This window comes from Rhea pennata, chromosome 3 (assembly GCF_028389875.1).
Source record: "Rhea pennata isolate bPtePen1 chromosome 3, bPtePen1.pri, whole genome shotgun sequence".
NCBI lineage: Eukaryota > Metazoa > Chordata > Aves > Rheiformes > Rheidae > Rhea > Rhea pennata.
In genome coordinates, this window is record NC_084665.1 from 72,011,285 (window position 1) to 72,037,614 (window position 26,330).

General features: G+C 36.2%; 1 protein-coding gene across 1 annotated transcript in view; it reads left to right on the top strand.

Moving 5' to 3' along the window:
- Positions 1-26,330, top strand: part of TRDN (triadin) — a 241,172-nt gene that overhangs the window by 72,897 nt on the left and 141,945 nt on the right. The window contains 6 exon segments of the mRNA XM_062573067.1: positions 4,844-4,903; positions 7,565-7,624; positions 10,381-10,440; positions 13,023-13,082; positions 14,414-14,608; positions 19,260-19,319. Coding sequence (XP_062429051.1) covers positions 4,844-4,903; positions 7,565-7,624; positions 10,381-10,440; positions 13,023-13,082; positions 14,414-14,608; positions 19,260-19,319 — 495 coding nt within the window.

Sequence of the window (26,330 nt, forward strand, 5' to 3'; positions counted from 1 at the left end):
ATGAACTGATAATATCAGCTCCGTTTCTAATGGAAACCTGGAATTAGCAGTGAAATTAATTAACCTGTATTCCTAGGGAAGAATAGCTCCTATTACTACAGTTATTCGAGGAGGCGTGGGAAAAGATTGATTTACTGTGTATATAGTGTGGGTTTTCTGATATATAGTTCACTAATACACTGCTGATAGAGTGAGGGATCAAAAAAGACCATGTGGTGATGAAATGCAACCTCTGATAGTCATGCATTAAAACACAGTGATTTAAGGAAAGATATTGGTGTCTCCCTGAATTAGGACAAGCCTTTCTGTTCTTTGCAGAAAGTATTGCTGAACTCAGCCTGATTTTACAAATAGATTTCAGTCCCAAAACTATTTCATTTACTATGCATCACACATATCCATCCCTCCTACCCCATCAACTTGCTAATAGGGCCAGACTGATAATGCAAATATTAAACATAATAGAATAAAGCTGTTTGTTTTTTAGTGTACAGATAAATTATCAGATTATGAAGACAAATATAATATCTCTCCATAATTTAATTTGCTGTAGCAGGAAGAGAATGTATTCGAGACAGCTAAGTAGTTAAATAGAGTTGGACCATACATATCCACAATGTAGTAGCAACCCAAAAAGCCAGACAGAATTAGCAAGTTAAATAGCATATTTACATTTGACACAGGGCCTGTCTACTGTGATATCTGGAGGCATATCTGTAGGTGCACTTGAGCTAACTTTAAACTAAGCAGCATGAGTACAGAGAGCAATGCAGCTGTGGTAACTCAGGATAAAGCTGTGACGCAGTTATTTAGCTGTATGGGTTTATGGTAGCCCATGGTGAAGCCAGTGCTGTAGGTTGTTTGACTACTACCAGAAGCAGTCAAACCTAGATTCAGTTCAGATGGGTGTCAAACTGTCTGATTGTCATAGTTGAATCTATTTTTAAACTGTATATACACATAAGTCTTGAGAAATTATTTAGCTCTTCTATAGACATTTACATTCAGTGCTGAAGAGCTAAATCCAGCTCAGGGTTAGGAATTGCAGAGAGAAGTTTTTGCATGTTTGGGGCAGGCCTGGGCAAGCAGAGAGGCAAGCCTATCCCTCTTCACAGATAATCAAGGTAATGGGTTTAAGTGTTTCCACAACTTGTAAACTACTGGAGTTTCCTTAGATTATTATATAGATTTGGAAGCCTATGCCACTCTCTGGATCAAATAGGAATTTTTGTTTGGTTGTGTTTTTCTGTTTGGTTGATTTTTTTTTGAGGATTCTTTAAAGTAGGATTAAGTTATAGCCATCTAAGACTGCTTTACTTCTGAATAAAAGCGTCTGCACAGAGATTTAATTCAGTCCAACTAATGCACTTTAATTTCATCGTATTCATTCATTCATCTCGACTTTCCCGAGTGTTCCTCTATAGGCAAGCCCTTAGTTAGCTAGAGCAACCAGTCTCTGCTTCCTGCGTATCACACTCATCTCCTGTCTTTATACAAAGCAGCAAACTGAGACTTGCTCAGCTGGGAACTATTTTTACTTCTTTTAGTATGGAATTAATGCCTCCTTATTACAGCTCTTCTTTTTGCACTTGCTTTTTTGGGTAAGGAAACATTAGCCGATATTCTCTTAAACTCTTCAACTAAAAAAACTAAATCTGGTTTCCCCTTCACTATTTTTTCTATTTGATGCAAATCAAATATACAGTTAGATGACTGAAATTTGGGGAAATATCCTGCATATAAACCATACTTCTTGTCTTTAAAGTTTTTGAAGTGGATAGCAAACCTTATATAATTAAGTTTGGAATATATTCTTAAATTACCTTAAAATTTTCCATTATAAGTTCCTATTTTAGATTAGTTATAAATTTACCACACTCCAGTCATTCAGGATGAAATTTTTCATGCTTGGCTCTTTGCCTCAGGCGGAATTTTCATTCAAAGTCACATTAAAATGTTTCAGCAATTTCCAAAATCTAGGTTAGTGAAAATTGGGTTGGGATATTTTTTACAATGCTAATAACAGTTCATTCTGAGCTAATACTTCTTAATATTTGCAAGGCAGTCCAAGCAAATTCAGTGAAGTTATGCAAAATTCTCAACTTACAAAATTGTTATAAAAGTAATTTTAATTATTATGCTTATTTTTCTGGGTAAATCAGGCATCCTAAAAAAATTTAAAAAAGAGAGAGAAATAGAGATGATCTTTTAATTACATTGTGTTTCTTAAAGCAAATAAAATGGTTGAATTAGCAGTTTTAGTTCTGGCATTTTTCAGCTGAAGAATGTTTGACTTAGCAGCCTTAAAAACATGTTTATATGCATTCTCTTTGTTTTATATATGCAAAAATTGCAAAAATGTTGCATTTATTCTGGTTTGTTTTCCAGATACGTGGTACTATGGTTGGCTTGTCTTATTTCTGAAACCTAATCCTTGTTCTTTCTTGACCGTTCTCTGAGTCCTCATAAACGCTGGGGGCTTAGAAAAGGGGATGTATTAAGCCCTCCAGAAAGAAAAAGAATTCCAGGCAACTGGACCTGGAAAAGACCTCTACAAAGGAAGTATTTCATATGACAGCTTCTAAGTTTCTCCATACAAAGCTGAACATGAAAATATTTCAGGGGGAAAAGCCCAAGAGTTAATTTATAAAAGAAAAATTTTATTTACATTTTGTCAAATCAGAAGCTTCAGTGGACTTTGGTCTCCCTGCTGCATTGTGATTGAAGAGGCAAAAATGGCCAGGCATCACAGTCCCGGAATGTGAATCCTTTAATTTTGGTAGCACCTGCCCTTACCAAATAAGCTCTTACCCAAAAGCTACAGCTCTGATCATGTCCATATGAGGTAAACACTACAATCTGAGATTAGCATACGCTGAGGCTGTGGTGGTATCAACGCACAGGATAGGGCTCTTGGACTAATTAGAGAACACCTTCAGCCTATCGTTGGGAAGAGAAAAATAGTTTACGCTTATGCCAGCCTGGTGTCTGCTTATCCACATTCCAGGCTCTCTGCCCAGACATATCAAGCTACTTTAATTTCTCAGGAAGGAGCCAGCTGATCTCCTCTCCATGTTTTTACTGTGAGGTCCATACAAATATTAATATTTCCTTGTGTTTAAGCACCTTTATACCATTTTTACAATGGAAATGAACCTTGAATAACACTTATGTCCACTTTAATGTCCACTGATGCTTCGTGGAGTTCATGCCTTTCAAGGCTCATTTTGCTTTCTTCCAAAGCATGAAACAGGAAGATGTTATGGGGAATGAAAAAACAGTTTTTGAAGGATGATCCTTCACACAAGTTTGATGCTTAGTGGCTAAGCTTTTCTATTATCACTCTGTTCGGCATAGTTCAGCTATACTTTTTGGCACAGAGACTACAAGGACTTTTGTCAGATGTACAGAAGCTCGTGCATCACAGATGTTGACCATTAGAGAGCTACTGTTTGCAAAACTGTTCTGCTGTCCTATCCCAAATTGGCAACACTTTGGCTAGAAATGTTTTGCACTGTGCCTGTGTTTGCTAATACAAAGCTGCCATATAAGAGCATACTACTGTTTCAACCACTGTATCATGAAAAAATATTAATGGCCTAAGTTCTATAGGACATAGAGACCCAGGAGACTGCTTTTCCATGGTATGCTACAAGAGGTCCAAAAACAATTGCATGAATTATAGAGTTTGCAATTCATGCAATAATACATTGCTGCTTTGTTTTTCACAGCTTTTTTATTTCAGTATAAATTGGTTGTCCATATTCCTTACGGGCTTTGAAAAATCTCACCTCAATATCTTTCCATTGTATTATTAATTGATACTAACAGTAATTTACCTATTATGACTGGAAGTGTTTTTGGGTAATGAAAACACATGTAAAGACATTATGCAATTACTGAATGTTTGCAATGATTTTTCCTAAAGAAACATAAATCTATTTTTTAATGAGGAAATATTTACTCACCAAAAATATACCTGTACCTCTATGAAATGATGTTTGCTACAAGTATGGTGAAATGAATGTGTGTAGAAACATGACTGTGCTTGTGTATAAAAGTCACTGTTATCTTCTAGTCAGAGTTGTGTTTTCTGTGGATGATTTGTTGACAGAAACTTAAGTAATGCAAAGAAAATATTGTTTTCCCTGAAATTACAAAACATTGGTCTTTTATTGACAGGCCTAGTGGTAGCAGAGGTTGTTAATGAATGTTTTTATCTGTCTAATTCCTTATAATGTGGAATATGATGGTGTCCAAAAACAAGGTTTAGAAGCTTGGCAGGCAGCAGAGCCCTTAAGGATTCAAATTTGCTTGCTTCTAGCAGGACATATAGTTGACTGTTTTAAACATCTGTTCTTCCTGATGTTATGTTCTTATTAAAAAGGATACATTCTTGCTAGTCCATCCTGTGGCTGCAGTAATATCTAAAAATAAAGAAAAAAGAGCATAGAAAGTGAGATGCTAGCCATTTACTGTTAAGAATAGCAAGCAGTGCTGTCAAGGACTGAAAATAATTTCCTCCACTGGAAATCCTAGACCCAGGGTGTTTGCGTAATGGGACCAAAACAGATCCCACAGATTAAAATTAGGGTTGCTGAATAATCACTTATGTTGCAAAAATATGGTCCAACATCTGAAGACTATAACAAGTAAAAATATTTTTCCTGGACTTATAATTAAAAACTGACATTAAGAAAGGCTATATACAATCTAGTGTTTGTCACTCAGAGCTGAAACCCATTACTTAATTTTACAAATATTTTTTTCTATATCACCTTGGTAAAATAATAAGTATGTATAATACCTGGAGATTACTGATTTATTGTTTTTTTATATCTAGTAATTCACAGAGACAAACCTGAAAAACAAGAAAAAAATGAAAGGAAGGAACCCCTAAAGGGTAAGTATGTAGCATTTGATGTCCTTTGTCTTTTTACCAATCATTCATAACAGTCTAATCTATTGACTTTTAGACCATTTTGTAAATTGTAATTACGTTTAAGGGTGAGGGAAGTGTTGTGAAAGACAGCTGGAAGGAGAATGGAGGCTCCTCAAGCACTTTGAATACATCACTCTAGGGAAAGGCTAACTTTATGTTCATAGATTAAAGAATACATTTCTGCTGTGTTATTAACTTATGTAAAAGATGCCCAGAGCATAAATAGGTGCCTTTTTATTTCTCCAGAATAAATCCAAACATAATATTTGTCTTTGGGCATACTTCTGAGCAAAATGTAGTGAGTAAATTATAGCCTACAGGGCATGGCCCCTGGAGGCTTTCTGCTTCAGAGACATGTCTTTGAAAAAAATTTTCCCTTGAGCCCCTTTCTGGGGGTGTGAGGGAATGTTAGACAAGATTTGCTAACTTGCTGTTGGGGTATACTAACATTAAATTACACACCAACCTATTTGGGGAATCAGAATGAGGATAGTGCTTCCTCCCCATCCACAACTCATTAGTTCTCTGCTCTCAGAGCCCCCTCCTAGTTTGCCCCTTGTGAGGGACTTTTTGACAAAATGATGTTTTGTTGGAACTCACTGATGTGTCAAAACACTTTAAACCTGAAAAACGTGTCCTTTACATAAGTTTTATTAAGAAGAGTTACTCAACTACAGAATAAAATCTGTAGTTGGAAAAAGTTCCCATTCTAGAAAAGCAAATAGGCCAAAGGTCTTAATAAGCACCCAAGAAACGTTAGACCCCCAAATCCAGTCATGGCTGATTTATTTCAGACCAAGAAAGCAAATATCTCACAACAAAAGTGAACACACACCTTATTAAAAACTGTGCTTTTCGAGTGGTCCGTGCTTGGAGCTTTTCCATTTTATATAATGAATTCAAAATACATCACATTAGCAAGACTGACTCTAGAGGTTAATGTCAGACATATGAATACAGGTTTCCCTTACAGTAAATATTTATTACTCAAAAATGGAACAATTCTAAGAGAAAATGTTTCTGACATTTGGCAAAACGAAAAAAAAGAAAGATTATAGTGTTCCATATAAAGGGGTATATGTGTTGCCAAGACTTCTCCTGCCTTTGTGGAAAACTTTGGAAATTCTTGGATTTTCTTTGGTAGAAGAACAATTTGGTAATGCTTTTGAAAGTTTCTTACAATAGGAAAATTAGATTTCAACCAAATTTCAACTGTTTCATGAAAAAGAATAAGGAGAATTATTATACTGTCTTCATTTATTATAATTCCTACCTAGCTCTTCTGCAGACTATATCCTGTACTAATGTAAATGAATTATTACTTAATTTTGTCTAGTGAACTACTGTTATAATTACTGCTAAAATATTACTAAAGATACAGATTCTCTGGGTTCATTGTATGAAAAATCATTGCTTTCACACTAGATATTTTAAAATTTTAACTATGGATGCACATCTTTCTAAAGCCATTTCATTGTTTAGGAGCCCTCAAAGTTCTGCGACATCCACGTATTTTAAATGCTTATTGTCTACTTTAAATATGTTCTATTTTCAAGACTGAAATCTGAAGAGAGTAAAAAATATCCTATTCTAATTTCTAATCAGCTTCCATGATGAAGTTTAGGAAAATTACCTAATGACACAGAAAGTAATTAGCTGTCCATAGAAATGGCTCAGTTAGTTAGGAACTCACTTTCTCCTGTATTTCACCTCTCAGTTGCTAAAAAAATATTGTGAGAGCCTTCTCTCACAATGGTCTCTGCTTTTTAATTTCACTCCCAGTTAGATATGAGTTTGTGATACTGTAAAAGATCTTCCTTTTTTTCTCCTCTTTGACAATGGGTTTTTACTAAACTGAGAGAGCGTCGCCACAGGAGTTAGAATAAAAGCTAGATTGCAGTTTCACAGCTGATTTTTCTGAAGTGCTCTAAATTCCCTCTTCTTATTTTTTATTGTCTTGAAAATCCTTATGCTAACTCCTGCGTAAAGAAAGTGGAAAAGGTTATGTCAATGGATGGCTGGCTGGCTCCGTACGGCTTACCCTGTCAAAATTTTAGTTTTGACTTTTCACACACCGGGCATCTGATTACAGCTCTGAAATCATTTGCTGAGGAGGGATCTCAGCTAGCGTTCGTTACTGCTTACCCGTTTTGAGCCACCCGGCAAGCGCGAGCCGTCATTTGTGCGCGTGATGTCCTTAGCGCTGAGCTGTTGTAAGCGTCCGCCGCTCAGAGGATGGGGCGGCCCGGGTGACGCGCTCCTTCGGTCGAAGGCGGCGGCATTTACTGTGAGCTCTTAGTCCTTGGCAGGTTCCTGAAAAACCATCTTCAGGAGCGGACAGACAATCACAAGCGATAAAGTTACTGTGCTGAACAGCTGAGGCATGTTCCCCTGGCTGGGATGATAAACAGTAACTTGTTAGGCAGAGAGCTGCCTGCCTGCTCCTGCCCGTGTAGTACGACGTAGGCTGGGCAGACATCCGTGGGGTAATTTAGTAACTCCAGCTTGTCATTTCGTCTCCCATTGCTTATCTTGGTAGAATTATTTTTGATACTTCAGTTTCTTGCATTGTTTCTTAATATAGATTTCCATTTATATGTGAACACACTTCTTCTCTCCTAGTGACACACAAAGACAAATTGGAAAGACAAGAAAAACCTGAAAAAAAAGACAGGCATACAGGTAATGATTTAATGTCATTATTTATGTTACATTTTAGAGTAGCTCTGCAACTAACCAACTCAATTCCCCTGCATGTCAATGTATGTATCCTTGAGATTGGAAAAAATGTTATAGACTGTGATGAGCAGTGTCATCAGGTGATATAAGGATTTACAGAAACACAGACTGAGTAGCCTTTCTCTACAGAGTAGTATTCCTTCTGCATTTTTTTTGGGGGGGGGGGCAGGAGATATTATATTTTAGACTATGGATAAGTATTTTAATGACTCATTAGTCATTATTTCCTAGGAGTATTTCCAATATTCTCAGTAAATATGGTTACTGAGTGAATACAGTCATTCAACTAACACCCTTGATAGCTAGAGAAAATGTAAAGAAAGGTAATGAAGCAGGGGATGTGGGAAAAAAAACACACATTTTAAATATAACGGATGCATAAATACATAGATATTGGACAAGGCAGGACTATTTCATTAAGTAATTATTTGCAATATGCAGGAATCTAACACTACTTTATCTGCAATAACTGTTACTTTCTTTTGAACCATAAACACAAGGCTTGAGGGTACATAGTAATGTGCATGCATACATTTGTTTGTCCCTGGTATAATATGCCAGAAGCAAATAAGCAGCTGAGTGTTTTCACATGCTTGGTCCCAGTAGGGTACCTCAGTGGGTAAAAACACAGAGCATCATCTCTGCACACCCATGTACACGTTAGTACGTCAACACTAATCTGCAAACAGTTAGGAAAGCAGAGTGCAATTAAGAAAATACTTCAGACTACACACTGTGCTGCTGGTGTTGCACAACTCGGGTGTAAAACCTGAGACAGAAACTTAGTCACAATACTGTACTTCAATTTGCAAAGAAGAAATTAAAAGCAAACAAAAAACCCCAAAGAGCATTAGTTATAACACCATTGCAATTAGATTTGTAATTAATTAGAGTGTTTAATCATTCCTAGCTGGTAAAACTGTTATTTATTATGTGGAGTTCAAAAAATCCTTCAGAAATAAACCAAAATAATAAACAAGAAAAAACAAATATACCAATAAACCAAAATAAACCCATAAACAAAGCTAGTAAACAACATAAATAATCAGGACTCTTCTTGATTAACGTCTTTCATGGCATTACTGTCATGCTAGAAATACCGTTCCTACTTCAGGAGAAATAGACCCTAGAGACGGTATGTAAGTTTTGAAAGTTCTAATCATATATTTTGACATCTTGAGTGGTCTAAGTGATTTGTCCAGACACTCTCAACAGATCCCATTATATGGCTGCCATTTAGCTGTCTTGATATGCCAAACACAGAAGTCATACGATCACTGTTCACGTTGACAGTTGATGTAGTAAAACATTTCTTGTTATTCTATTCAGACTAAGTATTCCTCTTCTTCCTCTAAATGCCACTCTTAAACATCTTAATAAATAAAATTAAAAAAACAAGAAAGAAACTTTGTTAATAAAAATGAGCAGGAAGTCCTGGTAGGGCTGTGTTATTTAGCAGTCTTTACATGTAGTTTACAGCATCCTTCCTATATAATTAGGTTTTATGGATCTGCAGGTTTTAAAGATCTAATGTGCCATTAAGCATGTCTCCAAGTGCTGCTCACAAAAGAGCTACTAAATGAAATATTTTTAATAAACAGAGCTTTTCAAGAGGAAACAAGTCTCCCCAGAAGTGAAGTTATCAAGTAAAAGATCGCTTTTTAGGGGAGCATGATTCATTAAGACAAAATACTTTCACATTTCACCTAAGTTTTGTTTATTTTTCTTTTTTTTAATACACTTTTTTTCAACGTGAAACAGACTTTTTAGAGTAGGAAGGAAAAATAGTCATTCTGTTTTGGGGCAAGAGGTGAAAGAGAGTTCCACATTTGCTTCTATGTATTGCAGGGTGGCAATGAAAGCTTTCTGGAAAGATTTGCCTGAGCAAAGGCCACTTCTGAATAGCTGAACATCCTTGTAGGTAACCTTGGGAAGGTGGACTTGAGCAGTCATCTCTGAGACAGGAGACAGTCCAGGGTTCAACTCTTTGTCTGTCAGGGCAAACACATGGAGCAGATAAGCACAAGCCTGCCACTTTAGATGGTAGATTTTCTTCCAGGGTTTGTTCTCCTGCAATTCAAATGCTTGGCTTGTTAAGACGCCAGCTATCCAAAACTCCAGGGCAAAAGTATGCAGGGAAAAACCCTGTGTCACATACACATTGTGTCAGACTTGCAAGTGATGCAGAAGATACCTATTCCTCCAAAAGCAGTTACATATGGCCCACCAGACTCTTGCTTTGGTGGTCAGAAAGGCTTCACCGCTCAAGCAAAGTCTCCTCTTTGTCCCCATATACCAATGATTTACACTTCTAACTTTATATTATATTACTTTACTGTGAGAGGAGCACAGTTTTCAGCTGTGATATTCATCTGGCACAGGAATGATATGCCAAGGCTTTCTGCTCTCTGCACTGCAGTGAAGACCCTTACAAGGACAACAATGTGTAGCTTTCCTTCTCAGTAGAGACCTGAATAAGCCACGCAAATGAATAGTTAACCTATAAATTTTACAAAAATGAAGATGCTAAATACAGGGACAATGCCATGAACAGAAGACAACAGCCACTGAAGAAATTTTTCTGTTTCTTTGGATGGCCAGCCATGTGTTTCTTGATTTTCTTTTTTCTCCTTGTTCTTATTTAATTTGCATCATTTCTCTTTTTTAATAACCACAATGTTGTTGTTACTTATTTCTAGTTACACATAAAGAGAAACCTGAAAAGCCAGAAAAACCTGAAAAGAAAGCACCTTCTAAAGGTAATGCTGATTATTATTAGCTGTAGTACAGTTTTAGATTGTTAGTGCTTTTTCAGTTTGGGAGAATGTGGCGATGAGTAGCTAAAGTATACGTCTCTTCTAGTCTGTGGTGTATATTCTTTGGTCCTTCTTACTTTTGTTTGAGCAGATCTTAATCTCCTCATGACTGAAATCTTGCACAGCACATATTTCTTGTTTAGTTCACTTGTTTCAATACTCAGAGGTAGTTCTGAATCAATCTTGTGCAGCTAAAGGAATGAGTCTATGACTATAATATGTGCATTCCTTGATTTCTTCCCCTCCACAATTGGTTTCAGTAATTTGCCTGCAAAGAAGGCTTTCTCTTGTGTATCAGTTTTCAATCTGGTGCAGACCTAAGTGTGACAGTATTTACCTTTTCTCAGTCTGTGTCTTCCATCATATCCAAAAATAGATTTTTGTTCTCTTGCCTTTATTTTTTTTTTTTTGCAAAAACCTTTTCATTTCAGTACATGATTTGTACTGTGCTCCATGGTGGAAGTAATCTTGCTTGAGATTTGTATATCTACTAATTATCACACATATTCTGAAGCAATATTGTGTGTGAGGAATGGGTTTCAGTGTTCTTTTGTCTGATAAGTCCACTGTTAGCCATGCTTGGACAGAGTGGATTTAAAGGTCCAGTCAGCTTGCCCTGCCATGTCATTTTTTAAGACTAATATTTATTATTACTTGCCATTTAAATGTTTTTGTGCAGCAGTTTTCTTTTTTCCCCTCTCTCTCTTACATGCTTTGCTTTTTGAAAGCCAAATATTCCTATAACAAAGTTAGTTTCTAAGCTTTGTCCCTTCTTACTTTTACTCAAGTAAGAATTAAATCCTGAAAAAAAGTGATATATCTTAATATCAGTCTGTTACTGCAGTCAAATTAAGCTGCTGATAATGAGACACATGAATTAATTAGATTTTGTTTGAAGCTGCTCAATCAATATAAATTCAAATGTACAAACCAAACTTTATTTGACTCAACCTTCTTCTAAGGAGAAATGTGAAAACATAAAGTAGGAGTAAGAAGAGAGAAAAAGTAGAATGAAGCCTTAAGCAGAAAAGGTAGCCATTGTCCAGTTAAAAGAAATATTTAAAAGAAATATTTGATCGGTTCTTCTACGTTCGGTATATCATTTGAAAGCATAGGATTTTTTTTTTAATGGAATTAAGCTGAAGTAAACCAGAAAAAATAAATGCCCACAGAGTCTGTGTAGTCTTGAAAAGCAAATAGCTTCAGGGAATCCTGGAGATATTCCTAAGAAACAGCTACCCTTATATACCCATTTATCTTCTGCTAGCTAAGCAAATAATCGCTCAGAGCTTTAATGTATTTAACAGCAGCCATGACTCCAGTCACTAGCTAGTAAATTTTATGACGAATTAATCTTCTTGGCCCTTTGGCCACTTGAGCAGCTAAGGAGATTTGCTGCTTCTACAGCAAGTAGACCTGCTACCCTGCCTAGAATAGTTTCGATGCAGTATCAGCCGCTGTGGGTGAATTTAATGCATCAGTGCACTCATTGCCTTAAGTGCTTCCTAAGGCACGTTTTGGCCTGCAGCGTCCTGAGCTATCTCCATCGCCAGGCTAGCCTCGATTTTGTCTGAGGTCTGCTCCAACCTGGATCAGCCACCGACAGTGCTGGGGGAGCCATTTCAACAGCTTGGAGTCCCTGGGAAATGAGGACGCTCAGGTCCAGGCCAAATCTTGACGTACTGTAAAAGCTGCGAGTACTTTCCCCTACAGTCAGGAGATTTTTCTCGGTGCTTAATAAACAGTCTTGGGTATTTCTTCAGCCTCTGTGAAAGGCTCAGAAGACTTCAGTGATATGAATGCTATTTAAAGATGTCATCTAAGAAACTGCTATCTAAACAAAACCCATCTAAACAGCAGCTATGGCTCCTCATATAGGCAGTAATTCCAGACTGGAATTCAATAAGAGAGAATGCTGCTCTTATACAGCTGTCGCTTGAAAGAAGCGTAATCACTTTTTAAGGCTGTTTTGTTACTGCAAGATATCTCTGGATGATAACTAGGAGAGGAAAGACAGAAGTCCCCAAATAAAGCTTTGATTGTTTTTCTGGGTCAGAGCAGTGTGTGTTTACACAGCATATCCTGTGCAGACGTGAACTCACTCTGGCTTGGCTCTGAACTGAGCACCAGGCTTGTGCCTGTATTTGTACGACAATGAGCTCTAGATAAGACAAACCCTTTTCTTGAAGACTAACGTAGTCATACAGCTTTCTGTTGGCTTGAGCACAAAAAGGACAAGCCCATGTCTGCTAAGAGCTTGAGCAAAACCAGTCTGTGTCTTATGGAGTATGCGGTATAAACACGCCTCCCAAAGCTCCATATCTGTGTCCCTGCCTTGTCTTTTGGTTGGGTGATCCTCAACAGAGATTTTGAAGTCTTTTGCCCTAGTGTGTGAACCTAAGAAAAAAAAAAAAAAAAGAAAAAGGAACTACAAAAAAATGTGAAACTTCTGAGCATATTGTTGCATTTTAGAAATATTTTCTTATTCTTTTTTTTCCCTAATATATAATTGTACTCGTTTTTAGCAATTCAAAAAGAAAAAGTGGAAAGACATGAAAAAGTTGAAAAGAAAGCTCCTTCCAAAGGTATTTATAAATTTATATTAGATTTTTTTGCCAGAGTTTATATTAAATTGCATAAACTTTATTTTATGTGAGAAGAGAATAGAATATGTATGAAAAATCAACTATATTGCTATAATGATGAAATAAAATGTCTTTAAAACATTGAGGAGTTAGTTCTATACATGATTCCTTTATCTTCTGAAACCTTCTGAAATTTCAATGGTGAGAATAAAAATAAACACATGAATGACCATTGCCCTGAAAAAGAGGTTGGGCTATCTGTAAGGAATCTGAATATATATTTTTACTATATGTAGTAACGAAATCTTCCTTTCATTATCTAGCAATGCATTGGTTGTGTTGTGGCTTTATTTGGAAGTAAAAATTGTCCGCTATAAGAATATCCGTATTCTGTTTTAGAATAGGTAGAATAGGTTCACTTCACATACTTAAAATAAGTCTAATCAGACCAGTGGCTTAATACAAATAGAAGTCCAGAGTCACGGACTGTAGCACTAATTGGAGTTTTGCCTCAAGGACAGAGGTGTTTAAACCTATGACAAGTACCAAGACTTGTGAACATTAAACAGATTGGTTTAAAGGAGTTTCAGGGCTGGTTTAAAGCTTCTGTTATATTTTCCACTAAAGTGAAACCCTCATATAGTCCACAATCACATCTCAGCTGAGAAAAAGCAGATCGTACCTAAGAGCAGAAGGAATAGACCTGGTACGACCAACTTCTGTTTAGCTTCAGCCACTGATTTTTACAGCCTGTTTTTTTTTTTTTCTGCTTTGAAATCTGTCTACTGAAAGGCTCATCATGAATTGGCCCATCTCAGGCAATGCTTTGAAACTAGAGAACTGATACGAAGTGAAACTCAAGGAATCAAGACCTTCTTGGGCACAGATCTAGAACCCTATCGTAAACGTGACTTTTAGAAATATTCAAGCTTTAAATTGACTATGCTTATAGCTTACAACAGAGTTTGGCTCTTGATCTCTGATGTTTAAAGTTAATCAGATTTAGCCTGGAAGTACTATATCTGCTTGTAAAATGGCCAACATCTCTCACTTAAATTTCTGTCATAAAGGCTAGTATATTGTCATTAGATATATTTATTTTTATTTACTATGGCCTATTTCTTTGTATGAATTAAATCCTTGGTACAGGTCTGAAGACAAAACATACCTAATATTTTTGGCATTTTTGCTTTTGTTAGATCTGAGCAAGGTGTTAATGATGAAGAAATACTCATTAATAATAGCACAAGATAAAATGAAGGGTATTGAGTGTTTGGAGGGAATGTAAGGGAGAAAATGACACTGAAAGTTTTTTTCTGTATTACTTGCAGAGGAAAAGAAAGTAAAGAGCACCAAAGTGGAAGCAAAAGTTAAAAAGGAAGTGAAGGATGGAAAAAGTGAAGCAAAGATGGCTGAAAAACTCAAGCAGGCAGAGACTAAAACAGCAGAAGTTGGGCTAATAAAACCCAACCCAAAAGTTAAGGAGGAGAAAGCTCTTCAGACTGTAACTAAATCGGAAAAGAAAGGTAAACAAAACCTGGAGGAAACAGATGAAGATCTTAAAAAGGTAGTAGGAAAGAAGCAGAGAGAATGAAGTTAAAGCTGACAAGGACCATGAAAAAGAAAAGTGCAGTACAAAAAAATTCCAAATGAATCTCAGATTACTAAATGGAAACTATCCAGATTAAAATAAGATTAATCTAAAAAAATAGAATATTCTGTTTGTCATGGCTAAAAATCCATTTTCAGTTTGAATCCTTCTTTACTGAGGACCAATATCTCTTCAGATAAGAGTGTTGATGGATTTGCACAGTGGAATTTTATATAGTGTATTAATAGTAACATTATTTTGGAAAATAAGGACTATCCAATGATCTATGGGAGATATATTTTTTTCTACATCTGCATACTACCCACTTAACAATTATGAAAATAGCAGTGTCTGAAAGGAAATGTAGCCTTTGGATTACATCAGACTGTATAAGGCACTGTCTGTTTTGTACGACGTAATGAAAATGCCTAATGTAATTTGATGTGATTAGCTTCCAAATTTCTATTAAAGGAAAAAAGTGTCATTTCTCTCAAGAAAGAAAGAAATCAAGTAATAAAACAAGGAATCAGCATTTATCAACACCAAATGCAGATATTAACTCCACACTCCTCTGTGTCAGAATCAGCTCGAGTTATTCCACTCTCTAACTGCTCTGAATTCCTCATTTCTCTGATTTCCTCGCGGCTACTCCATGGAGTTAGGTACAGTTTTGAATATGAGTGAAGGCAGCAGAATCTGGCTTTCTGTAAGAAATGCCACACTGCAGGCACAGGATTATTCTGACATTAATAGCAGCAGCTTTGTGTTGCGTAGCTCACCTATCTGATCCTTTCGGCTGAGAGCCGCAGATAAATCGTTATGCCTGAGCATCAAAGCAGCCGTCCCTGCCTGGATGTCGGGCAGATTCACTCAGAATTTCATAGCCATCAGCTGTGGACCCCTTAAGAGTTACCTAAATTATGTTTCTAAAAATTTGAAATGAGAGGTTTTGAGGCATAGTCCTCTTTCTAAAGTGCATAATGTGGTGAAGCCAGTATTTTTTAAAATGTATTTATATTCTGGTTAATTTTAGTTTTCACATGAAATACTAGAGGCTTAGAGGCACAAAATCAAAGTAGAATCTTTCATTCTGATCGCTGTGATCAAGGGGGAAGTTCAGCAAACTTTTGTGCTCCCCTTGAGAGGTGCAAATCTCTCTGTTTTTGTTTACTATGGCAAGGTTTCCATGCACAGTGGGATCCACTCCATATTCTACAGAAAAAACAAGAGTCTACAGATGAAGCAATTTACTTCCTGACAGTTAAATATTTTAAGTAAATAGGAGTGAAAGATTATAGAAAGCAATAAAAAGGGTTTTATTCTTTTTCTCTCAACTGACAAGTATTAGCAAAATGATCCATCTTAAAGTCAAATATTAACAGGCCACTTTGTAAGTCTGCTTTAGAGTGTGACCCCAACGACTGTGCACTGAACTGAGGCAGGTGAGAGTGGTGACGAACAGCTGGAGAGGAGGAAGGAAGGAGCCTCTTAAGCTGCCTTTATCACTGGAGATATGGTTACACACACCCAGGGAAAACTGCTCTTCTGAATTTTGTCATTCTTTTCTCCATCGTAATTTGCTGCTACACACCTGAATACCCTCAGAAAAATCAGTTCCATATTTCCAACCCACTGTGACCCAAGGTGGACATAATTTTTTAGTTGATATTGATGTGCCAGAATTTCCTGATCCTGCAATACCTACTTTTCCTTGCTCAAGGGAGTGCTTCTGTCAGTTTTTCTGCAACGGTGTAAAGTAAATAACGGTAATCATTGGAGTGTTGTTACTTCCAAGGTGAACTTCCCTACCATTTCATCATTCCTTAAGCAAATTAATAATAAAAAGTATAGGTCATATACTCTGGGATAAATCAGATGAGGTACTATGACACAGAAAGATCTATGACAAGATTTATCAATAAGCATTTAGTCACAAACATGATTTACTAATACTTAGTTGAATATCTGTACTAGTATACATTTGTAAGGTGAAAATGATAGTCTAAAGTTCTTTTTTTTTTTTGCAAGAGAGTTTAAAGTAAAATGAATTTTTAGCCATGAAGAGACATTTGGAAAATCATGCTTATTTAAAATCCCTTAGGCTTGAATATTTGCTGATTAGCAGAATTCCTATGGTTTTCAATGGGATATTGAAATGCATACTATGCACCTTATTATTTCATATACAGTTGAAATGCTATTTTTGTTATCCAGAGTTTAACGTTCTACTTTTTTAATTTATATAAATTCCAGTTTTCAGGGGTTGAGATACTAAAAAATACTATGGGGAGAAGGTTAATATATATATATTATTTTTTTTCCCTAGGAGATATTAAGAATAGAGCCTCTTTTTTAAGTTTATTCAGATTACATTGCTATAAAGAAATAGTGCATTTTAATCCTGGTTGGTATTCCTATGATAAAAAATGGATTATTTTAATGTCAACAAAATGTTGTGAGCCCTCAGGCCGTGTCTATAACAGAAGCCACACAGGGCCAGGGTGCAAACTTACGCACTGTCCTGTGACTGTCTGTGCTGTTTATGCTTTCTGACGTAGTTTTGTCCCATGCCATCGAGCAATTTTGCATACAACGACTGAGTACAGCCCTGGGATTTTTTCCCAAAGGGCAGCATGGGATGAAGCCAGCTTGTTTTGGCAGGAAAAGAGTAAGGACAATTCAGATTTATGGACAAGAGTTGTGCCTTGCCGTATTCTTTCTGGGCTAAGGAACTGGCCTTGTCTCACTTTGCCTGTTAGTACAGACGCAGCCTGACTGGCTCACTGAGGCCGTTTGCAGGTGTGATGAAGGCAGTGTAAGCTCTTTTGCTGACCTCAGTGGTTTTAGATGGGCTTAGTGAGAGTACATATTTGTACATATTTGTACAAACACTTCTTTTTTTTATTTTTCAGAAAGTTAACACATTTTATAGAGTAAGGGCATATATTACAGCCAAATTCTTTAAATTTCTTATGGATGGAATTCAAGACTGCAACCAACCAGAATGACAAGTTCTGAATTCCCGCACATGCCTGTAAAAACTATTATGAATAGTCTTTGAAAGCTTCAAAAGGAGTGTTTATAGTTATGTCCCTGTGTACATCTTAGCAAGTTTGACCCAAGTTTTACAATACTGACTAGAAATTTTTACCCTTGCCACCTCTGTAGTAGGCAAAAACTACATGGGCTCCTATGGGCAAGTAGAAACAACTGATGTCTGCTGAACTTGTAAATCCTCTCTTAATTTCTGCAACTCCATGAGAAATCATGACTCTGGAAAGCTGCAATTCTCCACCAAAGGACTTTCATAGCACTCAGCATAACAGTGGCGATTCTATAAATGCTTCAGTATCAGCTAATACTGATGCTTTAGTGAAATACATAATTAAACAAATAATACAAATTCTCAATATACTTGGCAAGATAATTTTGCATTTAAATGCAATGGTTCATTCATTTTTTAATTTTTAACTACTTCAGACTCTGCATGATTTTATTTTGAAGCTGGAAAAGAAAACATTACTGGCTTTGTGTGTGATAGGAGGTAGATGAAAGGTGAGGTGGAGAAAAAGTTGTAATGCTTGTAGCCAAGGAAGTATGGGGCAACAGTCTGAGAGTTGGATGAATATGCTTAATTGAAGGTCCATTCTGAACCAACTAGCTAACCGATGCTGGCATTTAATTATCAACATTCACTTTCAAAATTGATGTCCCTTGGAATTCATTGGCACAACTCATTTTTTTCTGGTCAGCTGGAGAGTCCATATAGCACTGCAATTATGTTGCACTGGGTTACATCTGGTAATTTTCTTCACCCTTCTTAGTGGTAGAAATTTTGCCTGAGGTCTTCAGCATTGCCTATTTATAGAAGAAATCAATAGACAATCAACTTTTGTGAAATCAGTGTTACATTTAGATTCAGAAGCTTTAATTTTTGAATATCATTGTTGTAATATATATATACATATATATATTTGTAAAGATTAATTTCTGGAATATGATTCTGTAGTGAAATGATAAAATTCAGTGGAAAATCTCATTACTATAGACGTGTAAGTACACAGAGCTGTTTTCATAGTCCCATTCAACAAATGTACATATTGATTATACTGTTTTAAAAAAAATAGCAAAATACAGTGATGTAAAAGTTAATCAAATTCCTCTATCACCTGACTGAGAATATTTAAAATGGATTTGCAAGGATCTGAAAAAGTCATTGGGATCTATGGCCAGGCAACAGTTTGCACAGTAGCTATGCTGGAAGCCAGGATATATGACAAAACTGAGGTTGCACATTGTTGACCTGGGTTACACACTGCTCCCTGCAGGCCTGTAAGAGTTTGTAGCTCTCAGGCACCTGTAGCTCCAAAGTTCTTGGTTAGGAAGTCTGAATAACATCTGGACATTAAAATGTCTTTTTTTTTTTTACATGTGAATTATTTTGAGGCTAGAAAAAACAAGTAAATATGGTAACAGCATCCCAGAATGTGTATCGATACTACAAAGCTTTATCTTCACTGTTAAATAGAAACAGAAATTTAAATGTACTTTCTTCATTACTCTTTTTTTCCTTTTTGCTCTGTTAGATCAATATGCATTCTGTCGCTATGTGATTGACATGTTTGCGCAAGGGGATTTTTATCCAGGTACTTTCCTACATCACTGAACTCTATTCTAATACTCTACTGTTTTCCTGAGAATTTCTGCTCTTTTACGCATTAAAACTGTGTTTTGTATTGTTGAAAGATCTCACAAGTGCAACAAAGGGTGTGCAAATAGTTTTAATAAAGCATAAGAGCTAATGGCTGTATTATTAAAGCTTTTAATTTTCTGTCTACAATGCATGAATTAAAATTAAGGTTGCGTTGCAAGTAGAGTCAATGGAAGGCTATAAAAACTGCTAAAATATTCCAAGCTTCTTTTGACTGAGATGCAGGAGGAAGGAATGAAAGCTTATTGTTTTTCTTTTTCCCCACAAATAGCAAATCTAAACCCCAGGATGTTTAAAGAATAGAAGCACCATTGTTTTAATATATAAAATCTCTTCTCTGATCTATCATTTTTGTGCTTTGTCTCCCCTCCTTCTGCATCTCCCTGCTCATCTACTCAAGCACACACACTTAATTCTTAACACAAGAAGAAAATAGAACTACTGATGATGACTGAGCATTGCCTCATAACATTAAGTCAATGCAATCTACTCTGACCTTATTTAATTGACATTCTTCCAAAAATGTGGTACAAATCATCCAGTACAAGAGGAGATATTACAGAGAAGACAATCCTAGGTATGATAAGCAATGATATTTATGAAAACAGTCAAGGATAGAATACTCAGGGACACGCATCCTAAGTATTTTAAGCTTTGTTTAGTCTATTATTTGCTCAAGAACATCTGTGTTGTTTTTCTTCTGAATTGAATGAATTTTCTCATCTCTACTTTGTAGTTTAGGTCCTTTCTTGAACCACTTAGGTCCAGCCAGAGCTAGGAAGTTATATGGGAAAAGGGAGGGAAAATTAATAATATTGAGTATATGAAGAGAGAGGATTTTACATAGCCTGTCCTCAAAGAATGAAGCTGTGAAGAGTTAATCAGTTCTCCTTAAAAGAGAACAAGCTATATCACCACTAGGACATTTAAAGAAAGCAGTTCTAAATGGAGAGAATAGTCTTAGTCTAGGCTGAGAGTGGCGGGAAAGTTAGTAAAACCTTCCAGAGTCCTTTAATTACACCTTCATTTTAAAAATAAAATCATATACTTGCTGTGATTCACCAAGTTTCTGGGTTTTTCTGTAGGCTTCACACAGCTGTGCTATTAATAAATCATAACATTTAGTAGCACAGAGCTCCTCAGGATCTCCCTCACAGTTCTCCTAACATTTGTAAGCAGCTTTGACTCATCTCAGAGTCCTTTGCCTGGGCAGCTCACTGTTTGACACGCTCCTAAGGCAGAGCAGGCTTGCTGCAGGGAGGGAGTTGTGCAGGATCTCTTCTGTTTTGACCTTCCCGGGCACCAACCAGGATATGGGGAGAACCATGAAGGGGAGCAGGGGGAGAGAGTGAAGAGAGATAGTGTGTTGAAGAGGGAGGAGACAATGAGTTGAATTTCAGAAGATAAGAGACAGGCCTGTTTGCTCTTGCCTCGCCGTGCTTGCCTTGTGTCATTTCAGTGTGCTATAACAGACTCGTGTCAAAAAATCGCGGTGTAAACATAGCTGAATAAATGCTCAATGGTCAGCTGGCCTGGGTGAATAATTGGTGTTATAGCTCAAAGTCCTGGAAAGTTATGAAGCAACTTAAATCATCTGATTTGTAGGCAGAAAGAGAGAGGCCATACTCCTAGGCTAGGGTCTCCAAAAGTCCAACAGTGGCTTCACCTATAAATCAAATTTGATCTCCTAAATAATTTTTTTTACATCTGAAGTTGAATTATGTGAACAGCTGTTATGATGGAGCCTGAAATATATTGGTGAGAGGTAAAATAAAATACTGTGTGCAAAATAAGCTTTTTAAAAAAAATCACAATCTGTGAAAAGCAGTGCTGAAACATCCAGACCATGTCTCTAAGTAGCAAGGTAAAGGCCAAGTATGCTCGGCTCTATGCTCTTCATAACAGTTGCTGAGGAGAGGGCTACCAAACATTGCTTGGTTAGTGTTTGTTACTGTCTATCTCAGACAACATGCTCATTTTGCAGTTGCCTTTGTGAACTGGAGTGTTATTTTTAATCATTTTCTTTAATAGATAAACGTGGGAAAAACAGCAGCACGTTAAGTCCTTTTAATAACTGTAATATCCAGTTAGCTTTACAATTTGCTACACTTTATCCCTTCATCAGTTTATATATTTTATGTTAAGCTATGTTGTTCTAACAAAGAGATCTGAATGAAATTCAGCTAAGGAAATTTAATTACAGTCAATCTGACACCGTAATACTCTCTGTGAATCTCAATATTACCATTTGTGAAAGAAGAGGGGAAAATACAATCTTTCTCATAGAAAATTCTATCACACAGATTGTTGGCTATTTGCAGGATGTGTTCAATGTTTACACCAAATATCCTGAGGTTAATACGAGCAGTGTCCCACAAATTAAATTCCTTAGAATACATTTACTTGGACAGATTTGTAATATCAGTAATAACAATAACATTCAGCATTTATTATTTGATATTTGTTTTGGAATATCTGTGTTAGTGAAAAATGCATATTCATTATTGGCAAGATTGGATTATTTTAGATGTATATCAATTTTTTGCAGGGCTATCTAGCAAAGGAGACCCTTTACCATAGCATTTTATAGTGACCAAACAAATACAAATGAAACCTAGATTCTTGTATTCTATGTATTAAATATTTATTCAAAATATATCAATTATACATCTCAATAGTCATCTGACCAATCCATCAGAGGCCAGTTAATGCTTTTATTTTGATTTTAACGAAAGAGAGTAAGATATTGCTCATTCACCCAAAGTTTTGTTAGGCTTCTGGAGACTTAGCTGTAAAAAATAAATGAAAAGTACATACACTGTACATGGTGAATCCACAAAAGAGAGAATTCTTGCTAAGCTGAACAAAGTATTAGCTGGTTTCCATGTTTCTCTGGCCAGCATTGAGAGTGACCACTTTCATGCAGATCCTTCTGCTACTCTGAATAACAATATCAGTATCAATGGACTTCTGTGACTTCTAATTTACTTTGTATGAAAAAGAAAAATATCCAGGGTTCACAGCCCTTTACAGTAGATATAAGTGGAGGTCTAGCCATAACCTCAAGCAGATTTTGGTGAACCAGAAGTCCAGTTTGTGAATTTCATGACTGTGACAGTGACCTACCTTGGACTCTTCTGAGAGACTTTTAGAGATAAGCTCTACTGTATAAATATTACTTTCTGATTTTACTTGATGAAGCATGGAGTTTGAGATCTTTTGACTTTGTGCCTAACATGCATGTGATAAATTACTATTTAGTAGAGGGAATGCTGAAACACCTTTTCTTTAAAAGATAGACTTTCTGATCTTACTTATCATTGTTTATGCATATTCAGCCTAAGTATGGGAAGTATGGTACTCAGCATCAACAGATTTCTTTGTCCAGTGAGAAAATACTTTTTTTGGCTGCCTGTAAAGGAATAATGAATAGAAAATTTTGCCAAAGTTATTTTTTCAAGTTTCATTTCTAAAATTTTAACTCCTAAAGAAAAAGGTTTGGTTTTCAGAGATGTTGAGATACATTTGTTCTAACTGGTACCTGTTATTCTGCCAGAACAGGTGCCTCTGAGGTTCAAGATAGCCTCTGACTTTATTTTGTGTGATTTCATGATACTAGCATATTTCAAGCAGTTTTCTATCTAGTATTCCTGATTTTTGTTCTGAGTAATATTTATAGTGTTTATTCATATTTTTATTTTATATATGTAGGAGAAAATATTTAATTTGATATTTATAACTACTTTTTTGCCCTTAAACTTCTTCACTCACATAGAAGGGATTTGAGAGACACTAGTTGGTCATTACTTTAGCATGTGGCATATATTTTTCTGAGAGATCTGAACATGCTCTACTTTCCTCCCCTGGCGCCGTATGGAGAGCCACACTCTCCTGCTCCCTCTTCAATTTTTGCCAGCTTGCTTTGCCAAGAATGGTAGAAAAAACATTTTCTGAGCTACCCTAGAGGATCAAGGAGTTCTTCCAATGAAGGATTTTTTTGCAGCTACCTAAAAAAAATGAATCATAGTGTGTGTCTCTTCTTCTGCATGGTCACCTCAGCATACGGTTGTGCATGTTGCATACTGCTGAATTAAGAGCAATGTGTTTGGTCCCAGTGTGACACCCTTGTTTCCCACAGTCATACTGTATATTTATGATCTGGTTTTGTTTTCATTTTGATCACTTGGAAGTTTTTTTCGAGTGCATATCTTTCCTGTATTCTAGTTTTGGTTACACTACTTGTATTTCACAGTACCCTTGACTCACTAATGGGTGGTCTTTACAGTTACCTAACTGACCACTGAGGCAGCTGTAAATCAGGGAGCACAGATTTGACATTAGCGTCAATCTGGCATATCCAGAATCCTTGCAGTGAGGTGTCCAGTTATCCTGTGAAGCTTGAATCATTACCTAACTGTCTCCAACAATGACTGATCTGCAATATTGTAGTCATACCTTTTCTTCATGTGTTGTGTATTTCTGTGCTCGAGGCTAAATGCCAAAGTGATGTAGACAGTCTTGTTAAACTTATATTATTGAGAAAATGTTTGTACTGGAGAAATTCCTCAAGTTCACCGGCACTTTTACACTGCAAGAATGTATCCTATACAGTTCATAAAGCAGTCATCTCACCTTCTGATTAAAAATATCTTTGAAGCTTCACTCTATGCCCACATGCTCATGAAAAAGCAGTTCTATGACAATTACGAAATTCAGGCAAAATGTGATCAGAGTCCATTGGGAATCCTACAGTCTTCTTGGTTCCAGGGAAAGGTGGCAGACTAAATGCCCTCCATTTCTACAGATTTTTTAATAGGAATTTTCTCTTGATTTTCCATTTGTCAAGAGGTATTCAGTGAAAGAGCAAGGATTATTTCTATTACACAAATGCAGCCTATGAATTTCAAGACAGTGTCAATACATTCCTTGGCATTTAATATCCAAAAAGGTTCATGGAAATACTGGTAGAAAAAATACATTAATATTTTAAGATTATGGAAGTGTATTGTTGATTGCTGTACAAGATCTGAGAACACTAAGGGCCTAATTCTGAGAGTAAGAACGCCTGCGTTTGTCCTGGGTGGGCTGTAGCACTGGAGTTCAGTACTTGTTCTTTGCTGTTCTGATAGCAAAACTCTTTAAGCTCTTGAACTGTTTTTAAGTATCACTCTTACCTGATTAAAAACTAGATTGTGTTATGGATATACCAATGACAGGGCCTAATTTTCCATCTTGTTACATTAGATTTACATGAGAACACTGATACCAGTGTAGTTTCTCTAGGGATATATTTGATGTAACGTAATAGAAAAATCAGGCATAATAAATAAAATAACAACATGCTATTTGCTTCTTCTTCAGTGAAATTCAGCATACAAAACTGTGGGTAAACTTATAGGCTTTCATAGTAGGCAGAGAACTCCAGAGATATTTTTTTTTGTTGCTGAAGAGGTGCTTTCTGATGCTGCTTACTCAACTACCCTCTCCCCTAGAATAAAAAACAAGCTTTAGTAAAATGTTAAAAGAAGAGTTTGGGAACTGTAAAACTTTCCCAGTTTTAATTTTAAAATAGGAAAAGGTACCTAAGGACTAATCAGTCTTCTCCTTCTGGGAGCAGTATGGTAACCCCAAATTTGCAGACTCCTCTGGATTCGTCTTCAGAGCCAAGCAACTAATAGTGTATCAGATTATGAAAATATTTTTGATATGATAAAACATTGTTGACACATTTGCTTCCACTGATGACATAAATGGAGAAGATTCAACGACAGGAGCATTTACTCCTCTAGTAATTTTCTGGGAGAGTTCTGAGTACTTTTAAGCTAGTCTGAAAGGAAAGTAATAAAGAGTAATATTTAACTACGTGTCTGAGAAACTGAAAATTAAGTTTTAAACACTGAATAACTTGTAACTAATTTTTAATGAACAATTCTTGCAATAGTTTCAACTTTCATTTGGAGTCTAAATATTGCTTCTTTACTTTTCTATTCAGTTATGTAAGACTGTATGAGAAGACATCCGTGATGTCATTTTGATTAGGTTCGTTTCTATGACTCTCCTCTCATCCCAAAAGCTCTGTCTGTTTGGGCAAACTCTGAGATGACATTGATCTCTTAATGGGGACATTATCAGCACACAATCCTGACACCATCCCACAGAGACAAAATAGCTATCCATTATTCCCTGTTTATATCATCCCGTTGTGAATTGGAGCCAGATGCTGGCACCTAAGCCACATCTGTCAACACTCTTATGGCGCTTTATTGTAACCTTGCCAAAAAAATTTAAAATGACTTTCACTGTCTCAGAAGCAGCTACTCAGGGAATGCTTGGCATTCTGCTTCTGTGGAGAGGTACTGATTTCTTTCTTTAATAGTTCACTGCAAGCCAGTCTGAAGCTGTAGCTGCAAATCAGAGGGTCAAAATCACATTTTTTTTTGTGTAAATCAGGATAACTCTTTGATTTCAATGGAAATAAACACATCTAATCTAGGAAGGCATTCAGATCAGACTAAGAAAAACTTTATCATATTTTACTATTATTTTTTCATATTATAACAATTTAATGTAGTTCCAGTAACCAAATTTCAAAAAGAAGGGACATTTCAAAAGATTCACTAACAATGACTAAGAAAGCTAGCTGGACTCTAAACATTATTACATGGCTTAACCATTTTAGTCATAAAAGTAAAGATAGAAAGTGAAATGTCAAAAAATTGAGGTAATAATAAGCAAATAAAATTTAATATTAAAAATAAACAAATAAATTTAGACTGTTACCTTGTAATGCAATAATTACATTTAATGATTCCTTAAAATCATTGTTTTCCAGTTAGAATTATTAATACAAATGCTGATGGTCTGTCAAGAAGGTTAAAAAATGAAAGCACTCTTCAGGACTTAGGATCGTATTCAGAGGTGAACTCAGTATGAAAAATATCTGTAG